At 41.2% G+C, this 26,796-nt stretch overlaps 1 protein-coding gene across 11 annotated transcripts in view; it reads left to right on the top strand.

Moving 5' to 3' along the window:
• MTCL1 (microtubule crosslinking factor 1) overlaps positions 1-26,796 on the top strand; it is a 103,119-nt gene that overhangs the window by 9,166 nt on the left and 67,157 nt on the right. For all 11 annotated transcript variants that reach the window (XM_026793209.2, XM_074548651.1, XM_074548633.1 and 8 more), the window contains exons 2-3: positions 3,683-3,907; positions 5,410-5,568. In XM_026793209.2, coding sequence (XP_026649010.2) covers positions 3,683-3,907; positions 5,410-5,568 — 384 coding nt within the window. The remainder of the gene's footprint in view (positions 1-3,682; positions 3,908-5,409; positions 5,569-26,796) is intronic.

Below are 26,796 nucleotides of genomic sequence, written 5' to 3'. Positions count from 1 at the left end.
TTCAAAAAGATTTGATCTGTCTGATTTAATCTGGTGCTTTTCCTCTCTGGGCTGGACAGAATACATAGGTTCAAGCCCCAAGCACTGCAGCAATACAGCAGAATATGGGCTGATGCTGCATGTAGCCTGTACAGTGAGGTTTCTGCTCCTTATACAAACAGTCAAAACTGTTTGTGGCCTCATGTTGCCTTGCTTTAAGGCTCATCCAAAGGGTGCTGTATCTCGAAGTCAGAATACAGTTTGATTTCCATGTGAAAATTTTGGAAGAAGAAAATAAATTAATTGTGGAAAAGAAACTGTGTCAGTCAAAAAATATCAGAGAGGAGAACTGTGTGAGATTGTAAAGTACAGCCTCCTTGATTGCATTCTAAATTTTAATTTATCTGTAAAATTACACTAGAGCACTAGAGAAAAACAAACCTTGTATTTATAACCAAAACCAGAGGCAAGTATAGCGCAAAAAATCCCCCCCAAAACAAACAACCCCAAGACCCCAAAAAATCCCCAAAACAGAAATACAACCAAACAACCAACCAAGCAGAAAAAACCCCCACAACACTGACTTCCAAAGTCATGGTTATGCTGATAAGAGAGATTGAGAAAACTTTGTTTTACCAGGAGATTAAATATAGTCCTATCTACTAAAACATAACTCATGCCAATGCTTGCAACTCTTTGAGGAACTTCTTTGTTGTGAGGAAAGACATTGGATTGAAGTCCCCAACAGAGTGGCTTTTACAGCTGGGAGAGCTCCCATGCCCACAGATAGGATTTGGAAATATTCAGTTTCAATAGGATGAGTGTTTCAGGGATTTGATTGTTTAAAATTATGTGAAGTTCACTTTCCAAATTTGGTTGCAATAAATGCTTTGAAATCAAATATTGTTTATTATTTGTCTTTAGAAACCAACGAAATTTACTACCAACAAAACTGGATAAAGATAAGAAGGAAGTTTAGGAGATGAGCAATGACATTATAATTGCAGGCTACTTTTTGCATGAAAGCCATTGCTTAGTTCTTAAATGTAAACAGCAGATTATAGACCAGATCCCATTAATTTGTTGATGACAGTTGTTTTTCTTTATTGTGGATTTGTGTTTCAATATTTTAATTTAAAACCTAATTACTAATCTAATATTAGCATTCTGAAGATGACATTTAAAAGTTAATTGAACTTAAGTCTAGTTGAGGTGAATTCAACACCTGAGTCTGCAGACAACCCTTAAGAAATAACTCTGGTCCTGTTTATTCCATAGGGCTGTGTTAGCCCTGATTGGTAAAGATTCTACTTGTGGTATGAGTACCTTAGCCAAAATACCTCAATAATAAGCTGATAATGCACAAGTGTACTCCTTTTCTTAGGTTCAAAAGCCACTGCTACTCTCTAATCAGTTTCTGAAATCTTGACATTTTCTTCTGCATCTCCTATCTTCACTGGGTAAACTTTTACTTTACCTCTTGAAAGTGTCTATAAATGTGAAGCATAGTGATAAGTGTGTACACAGAAAAGAAAAGCAGGTCTCATTTCCAATCCAATCAAGCATGCATTGCTATGTTTTTCTTTTTAAAAATATACATCATTTATCAAAACTTCACCAGTGTGTTGGCTGTAAACTGGCCAGAGTATTTGGCTGTGTCCTGAGGAGCAGTAGATAGAGCCTGGATCCTAAATTGTTTTGAAATAGTCCTGCTGGGTTTGGTCTGCAGAGCTCATTTGCTTCGTTGAAGTCAGCTGTTTGTGCTTAATTAATGTATTTGGAACTTGTGAGGATGTTATTGCTGCAGGGTAACCTCAATGACTGTGCTTACACTACTCCTTTCCAGACAGTGTATGGTGTGAGCACGATCCAGCTCACTGGGGAGTAACCCCTGAGTTTATCCATCCACACAAATATCCTGATCCTGCCCCTGCCCCAGAGAGACTGTGGGACTGGATGCTCCTTCAGCAGAAATCTGAATATATTGAGAATGTACACTGACATAGTGGGCTTGTGAGAAAACTCCTCTGTCCTTCCAGAGCATCCAGGGAGAACAGTGTAGGGTCCTGAGTGGGCTGTGCTGGTGGAGCAAAGCCTCACTGGTGAGCCCAGAGCTGTAATTCTGGAAATAACAGGCCTTGTGCGTACCCAAAATTTATGCTGGCTCAACTAATTGAAATTAAACCATGTCTGTATACTGGAGTATTTATATATTTATATGTGGACGGGATTTTGGTAAGAATAACACTGTAGTTCTAATATAACTGACAAGGCTCAAGAACCCATCTACCCATTTTCCTTTGGTGAGGATTGTGCTCAGGGACAAAAGCTGCCCTGGACTGGTTATCAAACTCCAATGAAGCAAGATTAATATGTCACTCTGGTTATGCCATGGGAAGGGGGAATGGTTGAGAGGAGAGTATGGGCAGATGTGTTCTTGCAGGAACTGGGCAGGGATGGTTCAGCCAGGGGCAGGGGAGCTTTGTCAAGGGTACTGGCTTCAGAGCAGTGCCCTCTCCACCTGAAACAAGTGTGCAATATTCTCTGGCCACCTTTGGAATTTCAAGTGTGAAATAATCTCCAGCCGTCCTTGGTATTTCAAGAGTGATTTACAGATCTGAAGTGGGGTCACAGTGCAGCCAGACCCAGTACAAGTTCTCCTGGAATCTTATTTAAGTGAAGTTTTCCACAGAAAATTTGATCTTTATAATATCGAATGCAATTTTAAAGGAACCAATTTAAAAATTAATAGTAAATTTCTAATATTCTCCTCCTAGCTCTTTTTCTTGATTCTCCCCTCCCCCCCCCCCCCAACTTTGTTCAGTTTGAAGAATCTTTTTTTTTTCTCTCATGCAGTAGTTTAATACTTTGTACCCCTGTGCCTGGAAGACCTTTACAACACTTCTAGCTTTGGAGCTTCCGTCACGCAGGCATTAAACAAATGGCAATGGTAGAGCTTATCCTGTTCAGCTGTAAATCTTTAATCTGACTTTAGAGAGCAAGTGCTACACATGGTACAACGGGGAACTGGGACAGTTCATGATGCCCAGAAAAGAACCAGCAGGTTATTCCCATGGGCACATGGGAATACTTGGCAAAACATTGTTTGGTTCCTGTGGTCCTGTTATTGAGATGTGTGTGCACACAGCAAAACCCCACTTTCTCCTGCGCACAATCCATGTGTCATTAAGCCAGTGCAGTGTTAGGCTCAGATGGGACAGTACTTTCGTGTGAAGCATCTCAGTATTTCATGCCAGGGACTCTTTTTTTCCTAAAAATTTCATTTTTAGGAGGTGTTGGTTGATAAAAAGGCACACTACACAGTGATGTTGGAGTGCTTGGTTAAGTAGGTTTACTGTAGTCTAACTAAAGGAAGGAATCAGTTCAAATGGTGGTAAAGTATTGTGCAGTTTTGATTTTAACTTGAGATGGTAAAATGAAGGTTACCTATTTCAGGGGACATGAACATCTGGTTTGTTTTTAATTATCAAAGCAGTTGAAAGAAATATGACAAGTATTCATTAATTTAGTTCAGCATAATTACTCAGTGTTGGGTTAAAACTTCTGTTCCTGTGGCTTCTGGAGCTGCGTGTTGCAATCTGTATCATTTCATTAATGTGGTATCCTAGCGAGCATGTTTCCTATTTTGCTCCCATGGGTGAGATTTAGAGGTATGATGGAGCACTGTTTTGCCTTCTCACAGGATGAGCTGGATGAACTTCGGGCTGAGATGGAAGAAATGCGTGACAGCTATTTAGAGGAAGATGTTTACCAGCTGCAGGAGCTCCGGCGAGAGCTGGACCGGGCAAACAAGAATTGCCGCATTCTGCAATATCGTCTCAGGAAAGCAGAACAGAAAAGCTTGAAAGTTGCACAAACAGGCCATGTGGATGGAGAGCTCATTAGGAGCCTGGAACAAGATTTAAAGGTGGGTTGAGAGACTCATATCACAGCAAAAGAGAGCAGACTGTGATGTGGCTCTCTGCAATGGAAGTGAGGGTGACACATGAAACAAGCAGTAGTTCTCCAAACGTCACATCCAATTTCCTTCTGCTGTGGTGGAGAGCAAATATTCAGCTCATCGCCATAAAAAGATGTGTCAGTGAGTAAAAAAACATGTGTTCAGATTCAAAATGAAAGAAACACAGTCAAGTTACATTTCTGCATTTGAAAGATTTAAAGGGTCTTGATTTACTGGTTTTACTGAAAACCTTAGCTTTGCAATACTGTGTAAACAAAACCTGATATGCCTTTTCCAGCTCATGCTGTTTCCTTCCTTTTCACTTCTTGCTTATGCAAAGTAACTGGGAAAAAATAGTCTAAGGTGCATTTCTTGGTGTCTAGTGAGTTACTTGTAACAGGAACAGAGTGTTATAATATTTTTGCAGGGCAGATACAGAATCAAAATGCTCCTTCCCTACAAACACAAATACTTGTCAAAATTATATTAATACTGAAGCAGTTTTTGTATCTTTCAGAAATGCTTCCATCAAGACCAAGTAAAGCTTTGTGCAGACATGATGTTTATCTAGCTTTACTCATCTTTCTTGATATTGCTATCTTGCAGCTGTTTTTAAAATATCTTCTGTAGAGAGGACTGCTTGCAACTAGAATTATTAAGAATATTGTACTTATAAGTGCAAAACATAAAACCTTCTGAAACCAGAATGATTTGTTGTCAGCAGTGGAAATGAGAGTAGCATATCAAGTCATCAAACCTTTTAAAATGTCAGATCTCATTTTTTCTTTTATGATGGAAACCTAATTATAACCTTATAACAACAGCAATGATACATTACTCAGTAAAAATCTTGTACCTAGATTTCAATGAAAGAGATATTGAGTGTTTTTATTACTGACTTCTTGTAATTCCATAAGTCCTTGTGTTGTATGATGTATCACCTTTATAGATGTTTTTGGAGTAAATATCTATTCTTTTTAGGCTGGACTCAGAAAACCTAAGCTAGCATATATTTCTGTTCTTTTATATCACTCTTGCCTAGTTGTGATTGCTGCTAGAGCAGCCAGTTTGTGTGGCTGTGACTGCTGCTCACACTGCTTTGATGGATGGCCCGTCAGCATTACAGCACAATTCCTTGTCTTTGGCTTTATCTGTGTGATGTGCTGGGACTTTGATGGGCGGTTTGGTGCCTGCTTGTTTCCTCCTGCTGTTCATGACATTGCCTTAGCATAATGTGGAGAGGGAGCTGGAGATGGGTAATCAAATATATTTTCATTCTGGATTCCTTTATTAGAAATGAATATTCATTTTGGTACTTGGAAGGCTTGGAGTGTTCCATCAACAGTGTCATAATTGAATTAAAAATCTCTTGGCTGTCCAGGGCTGTCATGTGCTTCTTACTGTAGGAGACATACCCTAGCTGTTGCTCCTTGTGGATGATCCTCATGCATTCGTGCTCTTTTGACCAGGTAGCCAAAGATGTTTCTGTCAGACTGCACCATGAGCTGGAGAGTGTGGAGGAGAAACGAGTCAAAGCAGAAGATGAAAATGAAGTCCTTCGGCAGCAAATCATTGAGGTGGAAGTATCCAAGCAGACGCTGCAAAATGAGCTGGACAAGTTAAAAGAGGTAAGCATTTGTCAGAAAAGCCATGCAGAGCATGGAGTTAGAATGGAAATTTGGCACAGAGATGTCTTAGACTACTAATTCTTACATGAAGTGCTTGCTGATATTGCTTGTACAATTGTCCCAAAAGTCTCCTTTGTTTTACGTCCCAGATACGTCATCGGTAATTTAGAATCAATAGAGATGTAGATGAGTGATGCTCCACTTCTTGTCTGGGGCTTCTCACAGGGCTTCTGTCCCATTTTAAACTGTCTCCTTAAGAACTCTCTTCCTGCTCTTTCTGATTTGACTCCAGCTAGCTCTGGCTGTTCTTTGCACAGACTGGGACTTCCACCTACTTGAAAGTCAAATGAGGTGTGCATGACTTTTCTCTGAGAGCAGGGCTCAGATAGGCAAGCCGCTGTTCTGGCTGGTACTCCTCAGTGATGGTGGTGGTGGAGCTATCAGCATGAGCTGGGCAGCCAGAATGTGGTCTGTAATGTATAAATAACATTGCACTTCAGGCACAGAAATGCTGTCTCTTGAGAAAAGGGATCATTTCAACTGGTGCTGACACACAGTCACACTGGGTGAAGTGATGATCCTTGGAAGCAAGTGAGCTGAGGAGCAGGGGACTGTAAAGGGAAGCCAGATTCTACGCCACAGCTCTTTGCTGGAGCCTACATCCCAATCTGCAGTGGTATTTCTGTTCTCTTAACAGTACAGCAGATTGGCAGTTCACAGCCCCTGCTCTGTTTTAAACCAGATTGAGATAGAGCATTTAAAAGTAATGAGGTAAGACATTTATCCGCTGAGCCCTGGTCAGATTTAGAGAGCTGGTGCAATTATGTGTTATTTTAATCTTTCCAACATTACTTGTGAGTCAACTGGCACAAAGCCTGGCTCAGTTTTATAAGGACAGTCCCTATTTAATTTCTCGGTGCGTTGGAGATATGAGTAGTCCAGTGCAGGAGTTTTGGAGCATTTGTACCTAACAGAGCATATCATCAGCTGGTACACATATCAGTGTTGCTTAGATTACTTGTGAACCTGGCCCAAAAGATGAAGTCTGCATTATGTTTTTGCTATTCTTCTCCTTCCTCAATGTTATTTGTGAGTGCTGTGCTAAGTGGACATGATACCATGTTACAGGGTCTGCAGTCTCTGCTCTGTAAAAAAGTGCCATCTCATCAACAGCACCTAATTTATTGCTTGTTGTTGATTAACATGCAGGTCCACTGGGTACTGCTTGATGGCCTTGGGGTTCAAGCAGAAACTAAATTGTGGGTGAGAAGTGAGGGAAAAAATGGTCCAGCAGTGCTGAAGGCTCAAGCTAGCTCTAACCAGGCTGAATTTACCTTCCTGCTTAGATTGCTGCAGCTGTCAGCTGTCTCTCTGCTGGATTGCAAGATGAGGTGAATGCACCCTTACTTTGTATGCATTGCTTGCCAGTAAGAGGCAAAAGCTGGAGGGGAGGTAGGGAAAGGGAGAGATAGCAGGTAGAATGGTGGGATGTATTCATGCTGATGTGGAGATAAAGCAGGGCATAAGAGGGATCATGAGATGTAGTAGTAGTAGTAGTAGTAGAGATAGTCTGGTTTCACATGCCGTGAGTTGTGGTTTCTCTGGCAGTCACAATTTCACAAGGTCACTGGAGGTGAGAAGATGAGGTTGGAGTCCTTTGCAGGTCACACAAGGACAGATGAGCCAAAAGCTGCAGAAACACAGCTACGCATGTGTCAGATAAGTGTGTTTGCAGTGTTGTTGACATCGCTAAAAAAAAAAATATTCTTTACTCAAGATGTGTTCAAATAACTACCAGAAGCAGTGCCTCCTTAGGAACATTTAATGTGTGCAAGGAACATATTATGGGCATGCCAGTGGAAAGCTGGTGCTTTATATATCAGGACAAAAGTGACCCCAAAGCCATGTAGCCTCTCCCCAATCCACCCTGACTCTGCGTCTTGTCTGTCCAAGGGCTGACAATTACAGGGACCCTTTTCCTCTCTGGTCCTGGAGCGCTGCCTGAGACCCAGTCAGACAGTATCCACCCTCTGATATAGCTTCCTGCAACCATATGCTCATTCTCTGCAATATCCTTGACTATTTTCTATCCTTGGATCGACAGAAAGGCTTTCTCTCATCTATGTTCATATTTATTGCTTAATTCAGGGCTTGCTTCTGCTTTGGCGTGCCGTGCAATTCCCTCGGCTCCCATTTCTCACTGCAGTGGATGGCATATATGTTGATTATCTTTAATGTATTTTGCATGCTGAAATACCTTTAGGAATTGTACATGTCTCTGAAAGCACTCTTTCTTTAAAGCCACCTTTGGTGTTTATCATAATCTTTTGAAGAATTTCTAACATTTATCATGTTTAGTGCTGTTTTTTCAGGTTTTTTTTTCACCATTACCTGTTTTGATCTCCTGTGATATTTTCAACAGGACTTATTGGGTATATAGGCTTGTTCTACCTAAATAAAAAATTTAATTCCTTAAGAAGGAAGTCTTACAGTTTTAACTGGGATTTTTTTTGCCTCCTACTGACCATGTAATTTCAAGTTGTTTTATTAAGTACATATGAGAGAGACTTTCCTCTCGTCACTAAATAATATTTCTCAGTGTGTCTTACTGTGAAAATAATCCTTCACAGTCCTCTCCTCTCCTCTCCTCTCCTCTCCTCTCCTCTCCTCTCCTCTCCTCTCCTCTCCTCTCCTCTCCTCTCCTCTCCTCTCCTCTCCTCTCCTCTCCTCTCCTCTCCTCTCCTCTCCTCTCCTCTCCTCTCCTCTCCTCTCCTCTCCTCTCTCCCTGCAAATTGCTGCAAAAGCACTTCCTTTCCCAGGTGCTTCTGGATTCCCATTCCATAACACACTTTCAGAAGCTTTTGCATAATCTATCAAAACAGCATCTTGGCCCTTGTCTGTTCTGGTATCTGCCAAATGCTCCCCATCAAAAAATATTCTGATTTTCACTGATTGTTTCATTACGGAGCTCTCAGATAACTGGTGAGTCACTTGCAGGTTTTTAGGATGCCACCTCCTTCTTTCCCTTTGTCTTTTTCTTTTTTTCAAAAATGTACTCTATCCCTTCAGCCTTTTGCTGCATTTCCTGTGTTTTGAGATAAAGATATTTGATGAGTTGATAAAGATATTTAATGGATGCTTGTGAATTTTGTCCAATTCTGATGCCTTCCAGTTAGACATCATTCTTCTCTGAATGTCTTCATCAGTATCCTGGCATTCACTTTGCTTACTCATGCCACTGTACTTCCTTTTTTGCTTTCAGTTCTCTTAGCCAAAAGATAATATAGTTCTTTCCTTTCCCATAATACTTCCTAAATTTTTCAGATTTTACTCATTTATCACTGTTCATCATCTGCTACTCTTGCCTGAAGTACTGTCACTGATTCTTTTGAAGATACTTCTTTCACTGGCTAATAATGTTTTCTCACTGAATGCTTTTTAACTTCACTGACTGTAGCAAGGTTTTTTTGTGTCAGTCTTCTCTATCTGCTGAAGCACTGTGGTTCATTGATTTTTTTTCCATGATTACACTCACCTACTTTTTCAGTTTTCATTTTTCAAATGTTCCCTTTCTGTCCTTTTTACTATGAACATTTCAACTGGTTTTGCACCACCCTCTGATACCGTTTTCTGTGGCATTCTCCATCAGAGCTGCAGAGTTTTTCTACTGGTGTGAACACTTTTTGTAGCATATCCTGGGATGTTTGTGAGAACTGCCCCTTCTAGGAATTTGCTAGGATTTTCTGTGACTTAACAAAGCCGCTTCCTCCTTACAGCTCTGGAAGCAAAGGCAGTGTGCCCTCACAGATTTGATAAGAGCACATATCCCTGCCAAGGCTTGCTTGCTTTTTCCTCGTGTTGTCTGGGTTATTAACATTGCCATTTGAGTCAGCAGGCTGCCAGGACAGAAAAAAAATGACTCCATCACTAACAAATTACCTCAGCAACATCCCTGCAGCTGTCATTTCTCCCTTCCTAATATCCTAATGCACCTCATGAGAAATATCGATGTGAATTAAGAATTTTTCTCAATCAATCAATCAGAAAGCATTCAGAACACTTTTTTTCAAAGTTTCCTTTCCTTTGCAGCAGTGCAAAGCCCTTACCAATTCTCTTCTGAGCATCTACACATCAGAGCTTTTACTCAAAGGCTTGACAATAGCAAGTGGATTTTCTTTGAGAACTCAACATCTCCACTCGACATCTAATTCACCCCAAACTTAATTTCTTTGGAGCCACCAGGGCATCTTTAGGGAACTTCTTCCTTATACTTTCTCAGGAAAGATACTTCACAAAAGGATGATCTATATTTAGTCTCAGTGTAAATAACTAGGAAATCATGCTTGGCAAGTGTTGGGTGCCTTTATGTACAGCAATCATTAATTCCCTGCCAGCAGTACCTTTCAGAGTAATCCTGTCTCTGAGAGCTCCATACCTGGGGAAGAACAAACCATTTCTGCTACTTATTGAAGAAAAAACACTGAGATGGCACAGAATGAGTTGGTGGCTTGTTTGCAGCTGCTAAATGTGTATTTTCCCCTGTCCTTTGTCTGGCTTTGGTGTGGTGAGCCAGGGTGGAGAACAAGGCAGAGCTGTGGCAGCCCTGTCAGAGCAGACAAAGGGAGGGAAGGAATAAGGTCAGGGGCAGCAGCTGCTGGGAGATTTAGTGTGAGTACTGTGAAATGGGCTAGCAGGAAATGAATGAGAATTGTGTAACTGGGAAGAAAGGGGTTTGCTGGGAAGAAATTTACTGGTTGTGTGTTGGCCGTTCTTTCTTACGGCCACTGAAAGCAGAAGGACCAGAGGGGCAGCAACCAGAGGTGTTCCTTTCTGTCTGCAAGGACTCTGCTGTAGCAGCAGCCTCACCTGTGACACTGAAGCTTTCCTGGCCAGCTCCTAACTTCAGCTGGAGTGCTTCAAGCCCTTCAGGTTGTTGGCACTGTCAGAGACCCAGGTGCTGTTCCCTGGGCGTCTTCACTCAGGAAACCACTTCCAGCTGACGGAAGGCCATGGCTGCAGCTCACGTTCAGTGGTGTTCTTACAAATAAGGGTAGAGGCAAAAGGCGAGAAATCCTGTTTCCATTCATTTCTGCTGCAGAGGGAAGAAGTACAAGTCCTCTGGCCCATAGTAATGCCTCCAACGTGCCTCTTCAGGACACAGACTGAGATGAGAACCAGCACCTACTGTAAATGGGCTTTTCCAGGTTACCTGTGGGCTTTTTAGGACAGTGACTTCTATAAATGCTCTTTCATCCAAGAGCTTTTCCTCCTTTGGATAGTGTAATACCTAAGCTTATTCTCTGCTCCTCCCCTGCAGCACTTTATTTTTGAGGCACTGTTCAAGAACTGCTGCTTTTAAAAGTCAAAGAAAATTTTCTGTTAAAATATTTGTATAACAGAGTGAAAACCTACATTCAGAACTTTATAAAAATGATAGAAATACACAAGATAAGTTGAAAAGTCTTTCAGGCATATTATTTTGAGTCAAGTTTTGCTCCAAAGTGCAAGTGCAGTACTCTGTTTAACATCAGTAGGGGTGGAGTTCACTTTGCTCATAGAATTCAGCTCTATAAGCATAACATAGCAAAATGAAACCTGGAAGCTGCTGTGTGTGGAATCTGGAGTTGAGTGTGACAGTGATTTTCATTGCCATGAACCTTGTAAGTAGGACAAAACACGTGCTGCATGTGTGTAAAGTGTGACTATCCCAAGCTGAAATCTGATTTCCCACTTTTTGCTCTGATATAAATACAGATCTGTTGTGAAGTGGTACACAAGTGCTAAAAAAATTATTTTTGGTGAAAACACACTTGTTTGCATAAAACATTACACTATGTTTTCATAAGCTAGGAATTTATACATATTTATTAAAGTGGCACCTAGTGTTTTTCAGATATTTTTCAAAGAAAATTTATTCACTGACGTAGGGATATACTGTGAAAATTCCTTGATTTTTGTAATACATTGCCTTTTTTTAGCTATCAGTGAGTTTACCTGAAGGGAAATTAATGAGAAACAGGACAGGATTCAAGTAACACCAAAAGGACTAAGCAAGAACAATATATTGACTCAATAACTCTGTTTAGAATTTAGTGCTTGTGACAGTTTTAAGTAATGAAGTCCTAGGCAATAATCATAACTAAACCCATTAACTGAATGAAAGTTTTACTGCAGCACCATTTTGTCTCCAATATCTTTTTTTTCACTGTGATAAATAATAAATTGGTACCTACCCACAGTGAATGATTTATACTTGTTATGGCATTTCAGGAACTGTACAGAGAGTGAAATGGTCTGCTCCTTCTTAGTAGGAGGCCATGCATGGGAATGGATCTCTCTGGACTCAAAAAACTCAGTAGTTAGGAAGCAAAGTCAGTAGCATGATTTTTTTTAAGTTATTGTATTATACATCTTCTAATGCACTGTTCACATTTCTTTTTAGAAATTTAAAAATATATTTTAACCAAAGGACCCCTCACATTTTCCAAATATTTTTCTTATGTTATAAATGCCCTCCCTGAGCAGTATCTGCATCTGAAATGAAGAATTATTATTTAATCAATAAGATACCACCAAGCTCTGATTAGTCTTTATTTAATATGTATTTGTTATTTGTCCAGACTGGCCAGCACTCAGCTGACACTGCTTCCAAATCCTATTATAATTTTGAAGTGAGTGATTTTGCGATAAAGTAACAGTGATTCTGTTGATCAGATCCAGAGGTCTGTCTCATGCAAAATCTCTTCTGTTACTCAGCCTGAGTTTCTCATTCCAGGCATGGGCTTCTGCTGACTCACCCCCTCCATTACTCCCAAATACTTTGAAGAACCACAACTGGCCCTTGCATATGGAGAAATTATGTTTAGCTGATGGCATTTACAGCAGGAAAAGTGACCTACTATAGCTCCATGACTGCCTAGATACCAGTTAGCTATAAGCAAACCTTCTTTGTATGATAAATTAAATTTCTCTGTGTTCCATTGATAATTCATTTTTCTTACTACATAGCAGAAGCCTTTTGATAACTTTTTCAATAGCAGAGACTGGCATGGAGAAGTTCAAATGGTGTATCAGTCTCCCCATCCTCCACCCAGTTACCAAAAATAATCCTGCTGTCTGTCACATGGGCTTCAACAGTGACAGTGCAAACAAACTGTAGTCTCTGTGACATTTTCATTTGAAAAATACCTTCTTTTCTTTTCATTCCTTCCCTTAATATATCCTAACATAATTAAAGGTTTTATTCAGCAAACCCTTGCAAACTATTAGTAGCAAATCCTTCAAGTGCTGTTTTGGGGGGGGGGGAAATAAGTGCATGCCCTCCATATTCTAAATCATGTTTCAACTGGGGCAAAAGTCCTAGGTGAAGACAGTACCCTTGGTTTTCCGTGCCAAGGTGGGGATAAGACTTTGTTTCAGGAGAAGTAGACTGTCACAGTGTGCTGCTGTTTCTGTGAACAGAAGCTGTGATTTAAAGCTGGAGTATCCACAGCTAAATTAATGCTGAAGTTGATTGGGTATATCTCTTGCTATTCCACTCTCCAGTGAAACTAATTCAGATCAGCAGCCATCTGACAACTGTTCCTGTGGGAGGTGTCATGCAGTGTTTGGGGTGGAGGTGGATACCAGGGCATCGTAGCTCCAGAGGTATCCCATGTCTTGCCCTCCCTGCTTTCCTCGCAGGGCTTGGAGGAGCCAGCACAGATCCCAGGTGAATGTGGCCTTGTGCATACCAGGGAGCTCCAGCTGAAGGAGAAACGGTGTGCAAACCTGTAAGGAGGCTCCCTGCGTGTGGTGCTCAGTGCAGAGCTGGCATCAGTGGGCAGCTCAGTGGCACCACTCCTGGGAGGCACATCTTCCCTGCCCTTTGGCTGGCTCCTGGTGAGCCGGCGCCAATGCTTTCAGCTCACATTGCCGGTAATTTCATCCCAGCATCTGGAGTGCTGCGTAGCAGGATGGAAAAGAGGGAGAGAGGCAGTCTGTCAGGGTGAGAAGAGGAGCTTTGTGAGATGCATAGATTCTAAACAAATTTTGCAGATTGCCTGTGGTTTTTGTGTGCTGCACTTAGGAATATGTGTCACACCAGGGCATTGTCATCCACGGGGACGGTATTTTCCGGAAATGATTAGCAAGGTGAAAAAAAGTCAGAGCTATTGATTTTTGTCCTTCTTTGAAAGGGTTGCTTGATTGTTTTGCTTCTGAAATTAATTATTTAGACTTGCTTCTCTAGCTCTATTTTTAAAAGGAGAACGCAACTTATTGCAGAGATAACTTATGAATTATTAACATTGCACTACTCAAGCTGTCAGAGGATGAATGAGGGGCAGAGACCTGACCATCTTGGCAAGCTTTCCATTGCCACATGCCATGGCACTGGACTTTCTTCCTTCTCCACGCCTGGCACTGTGCAGGTAAGCCTGGCTCCACTGCCCAAAGCCTGGCTGGCTGAAAGGCAGCCCAGCTCGGCAGAGTGCCACACATTGCCTGGATCTGTCAAGAAGTTCTCCATTCCTCTGAAAGGGAAAAATGGAGGCAGCTGGTGCAAGTAGGTCAGGAAAAGGGTTTAAGTGGTAAAGAGGTGGAATTATGCAGTTGTGACTCTTCAAGCAATTTGTAATCAGCACATTTTGCTGCTCTCGGTAAATAACCTGTTTCTTCAGGCCTCAGATGAGAATATTTTCACCTATCTTGCTCTTTTTGCAAACCCAATCCATGACAAAGCCATGGTGCATGCAGTATTTCAGCCTCTTTCTCATCCCCACAGGAGTGATCCCCTCACCCCCATTGGTTTTGCCAGCAGTTATATCAGCTGGGAGCTCTCTGCAAGGTTAAGATGTTTTTTGTCCCTGTTCCTACACTCAGCCTGCTGAAAAATGCCTGGTGGGGAGACAGTATCTGTTCTGTGGGAGAAGGCGTGGCAAAGCCTTCACTTGATTTGGGTTTGGGTTTGATGTAACTTGGTCTGAGAAAGCCTGAATTTTCTTTAAGTGCCCATCATGGTGGTTCATTCATTCTAGAAAATGACACAGTCTGCCCTTAATGGGTACACTGCTTGTGATTTCTCTGTTTCCTTTTCTCTTTACTGTATATTTTGTCACAAGATGGAAGCTCTAGCCAAAATGAATACAAAAATTGCAAGATATTCCTACCCAAATTTTAGGTCCTGCTCCCTCAATAGTAGCCAGAGCAGGGAAGGGTAAGCTGTGCTGATATTTAGGGACATCAGCATAATGCCTACGTGGGCAGAAGAAGCACAAGGATCCATCTGAGACTGACAGATGGACGTATTGGTCTATTTAAGGCTCTTTCTCAGGGATCACTCCAAAATAGTTACAGCCCAATCTCTTCAGCGTGCTCTTGCCTCAGTGAGCTGTGCCAAGGGAAAGTGGGTCTTGTGCAGAGATTGGTGAAGGCAGCTCACCTCATTGTCACTGCGTGCGGAGCTCGGGATAAATTCCCATCCTGAGTTCAGTGGTGTCAAAACAAAACCTTTGAAGGGAATAAAGTTATTAAATGATATGATAAACAGTTCTAAAGCAGATGCAAATCTGCAAACCTTTAAATTGTTTTCCTCATTAATGTTGTTCATATATTTGTCTGTAAAAAATAATTGGGGATTTTTTTTGTTCATCTCTTCTTTCAGTTTTCTAGAGTCTGGTCCTTCATAGAATAGAGGGTTCTTTAAATGTCATCTACTCCAACCCACAGTCAATGAATGGGGACATCTTCAACTAGATCAGGTTGTTCAGAGCCCCAGTCTGACCTTGAATGTTTCTCGGAATGGGGCATCTACCACCTCTGTGGATGGCCTGGTTTAGGGCAAATTTGGGAGGAAACCTCTGAATGGAGTCCCTCTAGAAAGCAAATTCCAGCAGCCCCTCCCCCTCACCAGTTCGGGAAAGATTTCCTTGGAGAAAATGCACAGGTTATCATGCTTGCCATGTTATAATCTGGGCTAACCCTTCCCATGCCCACTTATGGAGTCAGTGGAAGACCATCAGGATGCTCAGGCAGGACTTGCTCTTGGTGAAGCCGTGCCGGACGTCTCAGATCACTTCTCTGTCCTGCATGTGCCTTAGCATAGCTTCTGGGAGGATCTGTTCCATGCTCTTCCCAGGCACACAGGTGAGGCTGACAGCTTGGTCATTCCCAAAGTCCTCCTTTCTTTAGGAATCCTTCTGCTTTTCCATTGCATAATCATGTGTCTTTTGTGATTAATTTGCTGATTTGCTGATTATTCCCAAACCAGAAGTTGTAGTGCATACTGCCACAGGTATCATAAGCTATGGGCAATTATAGGGGAGGGTTCCCATAATAGTTTGGGGGGGGAACTGAAATGTAGGTCCTACATTACTTAGGTGAAAGCGTGGGAATCACTTGTTGGAAGGAGCTTCCTTGACCATTGTATGAAAACCACTAATTGTTGTACCTTGACCATCATGAATCAAAATTATAGAATGATAGCTACTATGTTCTCCACTCTTGTGAGCTGTCAGGGTATGTGACTACAGGTTCTGGATTACCTTCACAAGAGAAAGGAAAAAGAAATTAGGGTTGGTCTCCTTAAAAAAAAAAAAAAAAAATCCCTTTTGGTGTCCTCCATCTCCTCCAGTGGCAAACAGATCAGCTTTCCTCTCTCCCCTTCTACAGGTTCTCCTTGCTGGGATTCTCTCACCTTCTGTTCCTTCCTTTTCTTCTTCACCTTAGGTTTTTCCTCAGCATTTTTCAGATGTGGGTGCTAAGCTGAACACAAAATTCTCTGGTATATGCAAACCAGCCCTTGAGGGCAGCTGAGATGTGCAGGACTTCAGACACACCGTGGGACAGCAGTCTCTGGTGCTGGGGGCTGAGCTACACTATTTGGAAAGTTACTTTACAGTTGCTGCTAAAAGCTGCTCCCCTAGGTCAGGACTTCAGGCAAGGAAAAAAATCTTTAAACAGGAAGCTTTTTCTGCTATTTGTGGCTCCACCTGCTCTCAATCTCCCCAAAAATACTGTGAGAACATTCCCGTGGTGGGATAACTTGTCACTTCCATTCTGGGCCTGGCTGTAGTAAGTGCAAAAAACCAAACAAAATGGTTTTTATCCTACAGTGTTGATTTCACTCTGGGGTGATGTTTTGCATCTGTTCAGTTTTGTTTGAATGAATAGTCCACCAGTTCACACAGCCATAGAGGAGACTGTAATTTAAATAACACAAATTCAGAGATGTCTCTTGCTTCTCTTGGACACAACTCTTACAAAAATAACCATATGTAAAAAATTGTGTATTCTTTTGGGGGGAGAATGTAAAAAATAGAAAGAGTTCTTGTGGTTCTGCACAGGAAGATGAGCCATTGGCACTCCTGCAAACTGCCTTTCATTGAACATGGTTTTGTGCTCTCAGGCTGTTGGAAAAGCCAGAAACATTGCATGAATTGCTGTCCTTCTGAGTTGGTATGAATAAACGCCATGGACAACTTCAGCATTGTTGTTTCTGTGCTACAAGATGATCAGGAGAAAATTTGACAGTAATTTTCTTAGTCAAAGGGAAGGAAGAGGGAGCCTTTGGGGGTTGAGCAATTTGGATATGGACATTTCACACATGCTTTGTGTCTTGACGGATGCTTTCCTTAAAAGTAAGAGGAAGAGGAAGGCTTTGGACACAATAAACCACAGGTATCCACAATGTAATGCTCCACAAGAAGTACCACACTTCTTCAAAGAGTCTGGTATTGAAAGAAAGATCCTTGTCATGCTACTACATGATTTTTCACTATGAATACAAATCAAGAGAGAGGGAAAAAAGAAAGCCTTCCTGAAGGCTTCAGTTTCCTCAACTAACCAGCATGTAATTCTCAGTGTATAAAGAGTGACACTGCTTTCCAGGATTCGCCAAAACCAGTTACTAATAAAGGCATTTTCACAACTAGACCTGACAGTCTGTTAACTGGTTTTAAATGGGGGTGTTGATTGGATCCTGGCACCTTTACTCTAGGTCATCAGCAGACACAATTGAAGGGGACAAGAGCACTAATTAAATGCACGGGTTCTTCTATGTTATAATCAGTGCTTTAAAATCTAAGCCATCTTTTCTTCCCTTTCCTGGTCTGCAACTGATTTAGTTTCTCACTTGGACCCTCTAGCTCTTGCACTGTGCTGCTGGAGATGGGTTTTTCTTGGCAGCTCAGAGAGGAGAAGGGGAAGAATATGAGATTTCCTCTTGGGCATTCAGGAGAGGAAATAGCTTGGATAAATCGCCCACCACCAAAGGCTCATTTTACCTCTGTTTCATATGAAGACCTGCTGGGCGAGGAGGATGTGGCAGAAACCACTTGGAACCTTGTGATGGGAAATGGGGAATAGAAAGCCTTGGGATAATGTTGATTTAGCTTTAATTTTCTATTCAGGGGCTTCTTGTATTGCAAGAATCTACTGCTCATACCTGATTATCCATAATCAAGACATTTCAAACAAAGCCATTAACAGAAATATTTCTAGTCTACCTCTGAAATTCATAATAAAGGTTTAAAACCTTAAACCAGATTGGCAGGTTGACATTTCCAAGAATTGTTTTTGCCATGTAAAACTGCTATCATAAAAGAGACTCGGCATCATTAAGGATTTATTGAGCTTCTATTTTCTCCATAAAGTACTGACTATTATTTTCAAGTGAAAGATGTACCACAATGAAATCATTAGTGACTGTGCATTTAGGGATTTTTTTGACAGCACTCCTAACTATTATAGCCAGATAGTCAGTCTCTCCCAGTATGACATAGATAGGAGTGACAATTTATCTTTTCCTCTGTGATAGGAGATGGAGAATTTGACCAGAACTGAGCAGATATCAAAATGTCATAATGATCATAGCTGCCTGTGTTTCTTTTTTTTTTTTTTTTTAACCTCATGGGGTAATAACTTTGGCTTTTTACTTGGTTTTCATTCTTTAATTAGAATTATTTTTTTTATTCATGGCTGAGTGTGTGTTACAAACACAGCCTTGGGGAGTGAGATGATGAAACAAAAAGTAAAATATCCTATTACTGCCCAGGTAGGAAAAAATATATCCATGTTAAGCTTTCTAGGAGTTTAGCATTCAGTTCATAGGAATTTTTAAAGATGGGAGAAACTGATGACAATACTTACATATTTACAAGGGATTGGAGGTAGGGGAATTGGACCTTGAGAGGAGTCAAAGCTCTGATTTCTGTGTGTAGTTTTGAAAGAGAAGCTGGCTGTGTGGCGAGGCCAAGTCAAGCCTTCAGTGGCTATCTCCAGAGGCAGACTTCCAGGCAAAGAGATTTTTTTCTGTCTCAAATTGTTGATTATTCTTGCAGACCTAATTAATCCTTTAGACTAATACATATACATCAAAGCACCAAATATTTTGGTTTGATGTCCTACAGCAAACAAGTGCCTGAGGTTTAATGAAGTGTTTTAGATGCAGCCAAATAAAATTTGAAGCCTTCAGTATCTGGCAACTGTGGATACTCTCAAAAGTTAGCTAAAAAATCCTTTGATCAGAGCCTAATGGTGGAGTGTCTACTCCTGCCCATAGGGTGTGGGATCCAGCAACCACACAGTCCCTTTTTCCCTTATGTGGTAGCGTTTTGTCAGCTCCAGACTGTCAGTTCAGCATTTTGGCAACAGGTAATGATCTAAAGTCTCAACTAGGTGAGACTGAGCAATTAAAATTTTAAAAGGTATTTCTGTTCTTGCAGATAGTGTTTTTTTCAGCATCTGGGTCTGCTGTTTGGTCAATCAAACCTTCAAGGTAAAGCTGTTTAATCTACCTTTTGATTGCCAGTGCTGAAATCTCAGCATGGAATGAGGTTTGTTTGTAAACAGCAGTAACAAAAATGTTCTGCTGACAGACTCTATTCCTTGGCATGGGTTGGCTGCTCTCTGCTATGGTAAGCAGAGGTAGCACAACTCTTGCAAATGCACATCTGAGGGCACCTGCCAACCCACCAGCTTCTGCCTTTGGTAGGGGATGATTCATTCATCTTCCAGGAGGAGTTTATTTAAAAGAATTTATCCTTTCCTTTCTTTGCCAAGCTACATGTACAAATATTCCTCCTGCAGAGCAGTCACCTGATCTGCTGCACACCTGGGGCAGCTGCTTGCCTACTTACAGAAACACCAGATGCAGGTGGCTCTCTCTCTCCTGCTCTTCTTTGGAGATCTGCTGGATGAGGGACACTGGAGCTAAAGACTCAAAGTGAAAATTCACCTGTGGCAGTGAAAGTATGTCTAATTCTCAGAGGATTTAACAGTTATCTGAGATTGTGTGCACGCTCTGTATTTTGTCTCACAATTGTGAGCAGAGTTTTCAAGAAAGAGAAGCAGAAGGAGGAAGGAAATTACAATGCCCAGATTTTTAGAGAATGATGGTACAAAGGCTAGGATTGTGGAAAGAGAACAGCTCTTTCAGATATAAAACCTGATAAATTGCTTGATCATAATGATGCTCATCAGAAGCAAGTGAGTAGCAGAAAAAGAATGTCATTTCAGTTATGCCATAAATTCACTTTTGGCTGGCACAAACAGCTATCAGAGGGCAGACAGAACTTTTTTTCTAACCTTAATGAAATACAAGCACTCTGATTTTAGTTTGCAATTGGGGTTTCTTCTTCGGTGCAGCAGAGGTTGGAAAACACTGTCCCTCTTTTTTTATTTCGCATGAAGTCTATTTGCTTGGAAACATTCCTCTGTTTGTATTATTAATTCCCTGTTTTTATACCATGTGAATTTCCTGTGATGATCTCATTTTGTTTACAGCATTTCTTGCAGTGTTGTAAACAGTGACTGATGCCTTGTTTTCATGTTTGGGTGTGGCAGGGAGCAGCCACATGCAAACTGCTGGTGAGCCACATCCAGGGAGCCCTATCCAATGTCAGGCTGAGACTCCTTTCAGGCAAGGCAGATTCTCTGCTAATGCCACCGAGCTTGAGGACTGTTTCCACTGAGTTCCGGGGGGATTTAAACAGTAGTGAGAAAAGATAAATAAAGAAAAACTATGCTAAAACTTTATTTAAATTATCACTGGTTACTATTACAGATGCAAGAAAGAACACAGTCCATGAGAAAAAAAATCATGAATGCACAGTGCTGTTGTATATACAAGGATTTTGAGTAATCTTAAACAAATTTTTAGCCAGTATAACTGCTTCAAGTTAGTAGCTCTTTCATAATCACAAAAATGAAAAGAAGGATTTTCAGTGTTTACTGACATTTAGTAATGTGTTTGGGGCCATCTAAATGTTTTTAGCCAGAGACTCTCACTGTAATTTCAGGAAATTACATCATGAAGTTATTTTATCTGTGTGATTTACTCCAGGTCTATTATGGAAGAAAGCAAGGCACAGGATTGTTTAAAACATACACTACCTTTTGTCTGTTTATTCCTGTAGGAATGGACATTGGGCTTCAAGGCCTAACTACTATGCAATGGATTCTTATTCTTTAACTGCTATTACAGTTGTATCTTCAGGGATATGTTTGAAAGCAGCTTTGTATTTTATTTTAGTTTTCCGATTAGAATTGTAATCTATGTGTGTGCCTAAAGAGTTACTGCCTGTGTTGGGTATCCTTTCACTGGCTGCCCTCCAAATCACAGCTCTTGACAGCAATCTTTAAAGCCCCATCATTTCTCCTTGGTGTTTACTGTAGGAAAAGGGTTTTGGCTGCTGACTTTGCTTCCCCAGTCTAAGACAAAGTGACTTTTCTACTGGCACAGAGAGTTGCCGGAGGCAGAAGCTATTACAGAATAACTTGTTGGGTAGACAGCATAAACAAGTCACCAGTCTGTGAATCTCACTGTTACATGATTATCACTGAAGGGCAAGGATTTAGGAAGACTCAAAGGAGAGTAGGCTTGCATCTGTATAAAGTGAGCAACCAGACCTGTCTTACAAGTGCAAATATTACCACCAGTTTTAGGAATGAAGGCAACACTTGATTTAGAATTTAAGAATGCATTTAATTTGAGATTTACCTGGGGTCCCATTAGCTTGAAGAGATTTTCTGCAGAACTTTCTTCTTTCAGGCACTGTCAGTGATCATCCCCAGCTTGCTTCCCAAAGGGAACATGCAGGTGTCTGCCAGTCTGACATACATAACCTTGCAAAAAGCATACTCATTGAAGTTGAGGAGCTTCACAGCCCCAAATCCCTAACAGAAGGGATTATGTTTGAATCGGCCCTAAATTGAAACTCCAGTTTCATATTCTTCCTTCCTCTGAGCTATTAGAAATCCTCATTCAAATGTCAAATGTCCATTTCTCTATGTGTTTTAGCTTTTCATTTCTTTATTCTCAATATAGCTTCCAGACATGGGTGGCTTTTCTTAGTTGATGCCTATCTTCTCCTCAGGAACTTTAATTAAAAATAGTCCATCATAATAATGCAGTTGCTTGTGCGATTTTTCTCTGACAAAATAAATTACAGTAGGCTATATCATCTTGCTGCTTACTTATGGAATTTTTTTTAATGGAAATTGCCAGATCAACTTCTACTCAGTAATTCAGCTGAAAGGCCTTTACTTTTGATATTTTCTCCCAAAGGCAAGTGAGGGAAAGAAAATATTACAGATTTTCTAAGAAACCTGAGAGTCCAGTTTTTAGATGGTGCATGGTTTTAAGAAGCCTTTTGAGCAAGGTTTACAGTGCCATCATGGATGAGTAAACTTAATCCTGACTGTAATAAAATAGGATTTAGTGGTGCAAAGTTGGAGCACCAGGATTTGTGTGGGTAGGATGTGAAGGAACAGCTGCATAACAGATCTGTAGTCACTTGTGGGCTGCAGCATTGTGGGGGGATTTGGGCTCTGGGCTGGTGCAGGGGAAGAGCTGCCACTCCATGCCAGCCTCAGGCAGCCTCCTTCTCCAGGGCTTGGAGGGAGGGACTCGGTGGGGCAGAGCTCAGCACAGCCCGTTGGCATCGCTTTTTGTGCTGGGATTGGAGAAGGTGAATCCAGCAAGGGTCAAGATCCATGCAGAAATGTGTGTGGTCCTTTTCTTTGTTCACTGAATCATATTTAAAAATGGCCTCCAAGATTCCACATCCTTTGGGCAGGTGTTATATAAAACCTATTGGTGCCCTTTTACATATTTCAATACATTGTAGAAAAAACTGGGGCAGTAAGTATGACCAGGGCATAGGAGTTGTTCTCACACAGGTGGGAATTGGAAGGAAGGAAGGAATTTGACAGACCAAATGCTGAATAGGAAGGAAGAAATTTGACAGACCGGGTGCTGTGTGTGCAGGTTGGTGCCACTGCTGAGGAGCTGAGATGAGGACAAGAATTTTTCCCATGCCACCTCAGCACTGCTGGGGAAGTTCAACCCAGGAGATGTTTTTAAACTTATTTTATAGCATTCAGGAGATGCTGCTGGCCTACTTTTCCGCCTCTCAGTGCCTGTACGCATGCTCCTGCTCCTGCTGGGAGCCAGAGTGCCCTCACCCAGGTTCACTGGGATGGTGCCTGTGTGGGACTGCACACCTGGTGGGTGGGGAACAGGGATTTGGGAACCCTGTGGCCCAAAGCCACCCTTGAGCCCATACTGTGTGTCACCCCTGGGAAGCAGCAATGCACCCATCCCTGCAAATGCAGCATCCATCATGTCCTTCTAATGCTGCCCTTCCTGAAGGATTGCTCTGTTAGCTAGCAGGACCAGGCTTAGAGCAGCATTGCTGTTTGCACCCAAACAGCCCCAAAAACAGACAGGATCCACTTCTCTTAGTACTAGATGGGGACTTGGGACCAATGGCATTCTTGAAATTAGCCTTGTGGCCATCTTTGGAGGTAGGACTGATTTAGAAGCCTTTGCACATGTCATAGGACAGGTGATGCCATGAATGATCTGGAAGTTGAAACCTACCTGAGAAGAAAATATGTCCTTCCCATCACACACATCCATTTGAGTCTGGTCAGACAAAGGGGCTTTAATCTCTGATTTGCAAAGATTCATCAGGTTAGTGGTGAGATGCAATTTTGTTGTTCCTCCTGCTTTATGTGTGTACTTCATTGCGCTCTGCGGGAATTGAACTGCTAGATGCAAAAGTTGATGCGGGGAGTCCTTTACCAAAATGTTGAGAAAGGCAGAAAAATTTAAAGTTTGAACTTCCTTGGAGGCTGAGCCAATATTCAAGGATATGGAATAGCAGGAAATTACTGATACCAACCACAAGGCTCTTTTGATCCACTGCACAGGTTCTGGCTGTGTGCAGAGAAGTTACATGTGGTCTTCTCTGGGTGAATACTGAGGTGTGTATGGGAGGCACACAGAAACTCCAGGGAGAACTGTCTGGAGCTGCTGACAGGCTTGTCCTTCTGGCATGCCCATCTCATAGACCTTTGCAAACACACGGAGCATTCATCTGAGGATGCAGAGATGCGTATTCCAGCAAATCTCTTACAGTCTGCCGTGGATACTAAACAAGAAATTCTTGAACAACTGGAGGTGGGAGGTCTTCAGCATTTTCCATCGTAAATGTTAATGTATGTAGCAGACAGAAGGAGTATTATATAAAAACTGAAGACTTTCACATTTTTCTGGTTCTGACCTATGGCAAGGAGGCTGACATTTGCATTATTTCCATGGTATTTTTCATGGGAAGGGAGAGTTGAAAGCAAAGACTTAGAAGATTTAAACTGGAAGCAATTTTTTCCTCTGAAAGTCTGATTTAAAGTGAAAACCTGTTTAAATGTAGAAATGGGGTGAAATCAAGAAGTGTCAAAGTAGAAACATTTTTTAAATTATAATTAAAACTTCTAGGTAGAGGCAGGTATGTCCAAATTTTCTGAAACATTTTTTCAATAAAAGACACCATTATAAAATCCCAAGTTTCATTACCTTCATTGTGAGGGTGTTATTATAATTTTATGAGGCCCAAAAATATCCCAAACACTTCACAGAAAAGGCAGAAGACAAGTTCTCTGTTATAAAGAATGTACAGTTTAAAAGTGAAGCTTACATTAACTGTTTTAAAAGATAATGAGTAATTTTCTGAATCATTGGCTGTAGTATATCTGAAATTTTAGCACTGATAAACCCTCTGGTGTTTTCCTGAGACATGCAGTGGAGCATAAATATAATGTAAAAGACTTATGCCAGGAAGACAAACTTGTTTATGGGCATGCACTGAAAGAGATTGTAATAAGGTCTTAGTGGGAAGCTCCTGCATAGACTTAGTCTGTGGGCAGGTCTCCTACATATGTATGAGTCAGGAGAAGGTATTGCCACCTGTGAAAAGACAAGCAATGTTTGCAGTCTCTTCACTTCCAGTTTTCTCCTCTAACATGGTTGCAGCATTAAGACTTTCTGAATTCAGTGATGATGATGTACCTCTGCAAACCAAGAAGTTTCATGCTGGCCTCCTGCACAGTGGTAATGAGATCTAAAATGGAAAACCCCTGGTTTTCCTGCCCAGTTGCTTTTTACATTCTGGTAGATGTTGTTCCAGACATTTTCCATTTGCACCTGGTGCTCTGCATTGAAAGCATAATTTCAAGCCAGAATGAGTTAAATTCCTGTGATTCTTGTGTTCTGACTATACCGGTGAATTATATGAAGAGGGATTCAATTAGGCCTTTGAAGCTGTCTATTTTCTTAACCCATTGGAACAATTCTTGATTCACAGTCCCTCTGTAAGCTGACATTCATGGCTTGAAGTAATCTTAGATTTTGTTGCGTTCCTGTCCAGAATGTCAGAAGCTTCAGGATGGGATTTCCAGTTTTGGAAACAGGCATGTGATTCCCATTCATCCTTTTTCTCTGAACAAATTCTTATTCCTGGAAACTTACATGGTCTTTTGCTCAATGTGAGCATGGAATAGGTGAGCCTGACTACAGCCCATAAATGTCAAAAAGAGATGCTGAAGTGAAATTGAACACAGCCAGTGAAGACTGTAATCGATAAGTAAAAGCATCTGTGCTGTTTTATTCAGCCTTATAAATAAAATATGCAGGTGTATGGTATAGAGGACATACAGCCATTATGTACTTAATGACTTTGTGGGCACATGCAGGAAGATATATAAGCAATAGCAAGTAGAAAAAGAAAATCAGTATTAGGACTGTCTAGTTGCACCCTCTCTCTCTCTAATTTTATTTGTCTTTAACCAGATCTGCAAAATACAGCATTTGCTACAGTGACAGACTGCCAACTGGATAAGTTTTACACCAGTCACAAATTTCCTTCCTCCTACATTCCATAGTTAGCCCTATGTCCCCTTAGGCAGTAACCCTCATACTCTGCATGGAAGTCCAAGAAGAAAGTTTCTTTCCCTCAGCTCTTCATGGGTTTCATTCTAGGGAGAACAGTTCAATAATATCCTTTGCCATGCTCTGATTTCACTGATTCAGTCATTTTGGGCTCCTCCACCCCATTTCTCTGATCCTCTCCAGGTGTCTGTGCTTATTGTGATAAAGCCTTTAGTCAGACAACCTTGTACCTTTATTTTTTGTCCTTTAATTTTTTCATTTTTTGAGGTGTAGCTTTTTTGTTACAATAGCATTTATATTCCCAGGTCAGTCACTCTCAGAGCAAATAAAATGAGCAATCTGGTAGTGGATGCCAGTAGGCTGTCTTAAGTCTTCCTCCTCATGTCACAATGCCATATATTATACTTACTTAATGCAAATACAAACAAACCAAATTATCATGATTTTATTGTTCCCAGAAGGTAAAACTCAGAATAGAGTCATTGAGACATACTCTGAGTTACTGTGGAGGTTTTAGGCCTTTAGCATCTCCTATTAGATTGTAAAACCAGAAATATGTGTCCTGTTGTTTGATGAACACATGGCCCTAGAGCAGTCACTTTTCTTAGAAGAGCAGGAAAATCTGCTTAACCAGTTCCCTCTTGAAATTCTTCCTCTTGAAAAAAGTGTCGCACCATGCTCTGCTTATTCCAGCATGGCTACTGTATAAGCAGCATATTTGTAGCTTCCAGTATTGCAGCTGTTCACGCCTTCAGCTGCATTTTCAGGACTTGGAAAGACAATAAGGAGGAAAAAATGTCTGTGTAGGAGGTACAATTTTCCAGATCTGTTCAGATTTAATATTGTCTTGGAGTAATGAGGAACAGATGAATGCTAACAACATGATTTTCAAAGTCCCCTCTTAGTGAAGCAGCCTTGCTTGGAGCTTCTTTGTCCACAGTGCCTTTAGAGACCACTGGACATACTCAAGGTGCTTTAGATAAACCACCAGATAAGCAGGAATCACTCAATCTTTACCA

This window comes from Zonotrichia albicollis, chromosome 1 (assembly GCF_047830755.1).
Source record: "Zonotrichia albicollis isolate bZonAlb1 chromosome 1, bZonAlb1.hap1, whole genome shotgun sequence".
NCBI lineage: Eukaryota > Metazoa > Chordata > Aves > Passeriformes > Passerellidae > Zonotrichia > Zonotrichia albicollis.
This window is presented reverse-complemented; position numbering and strand designations above follow the sequence as displayed.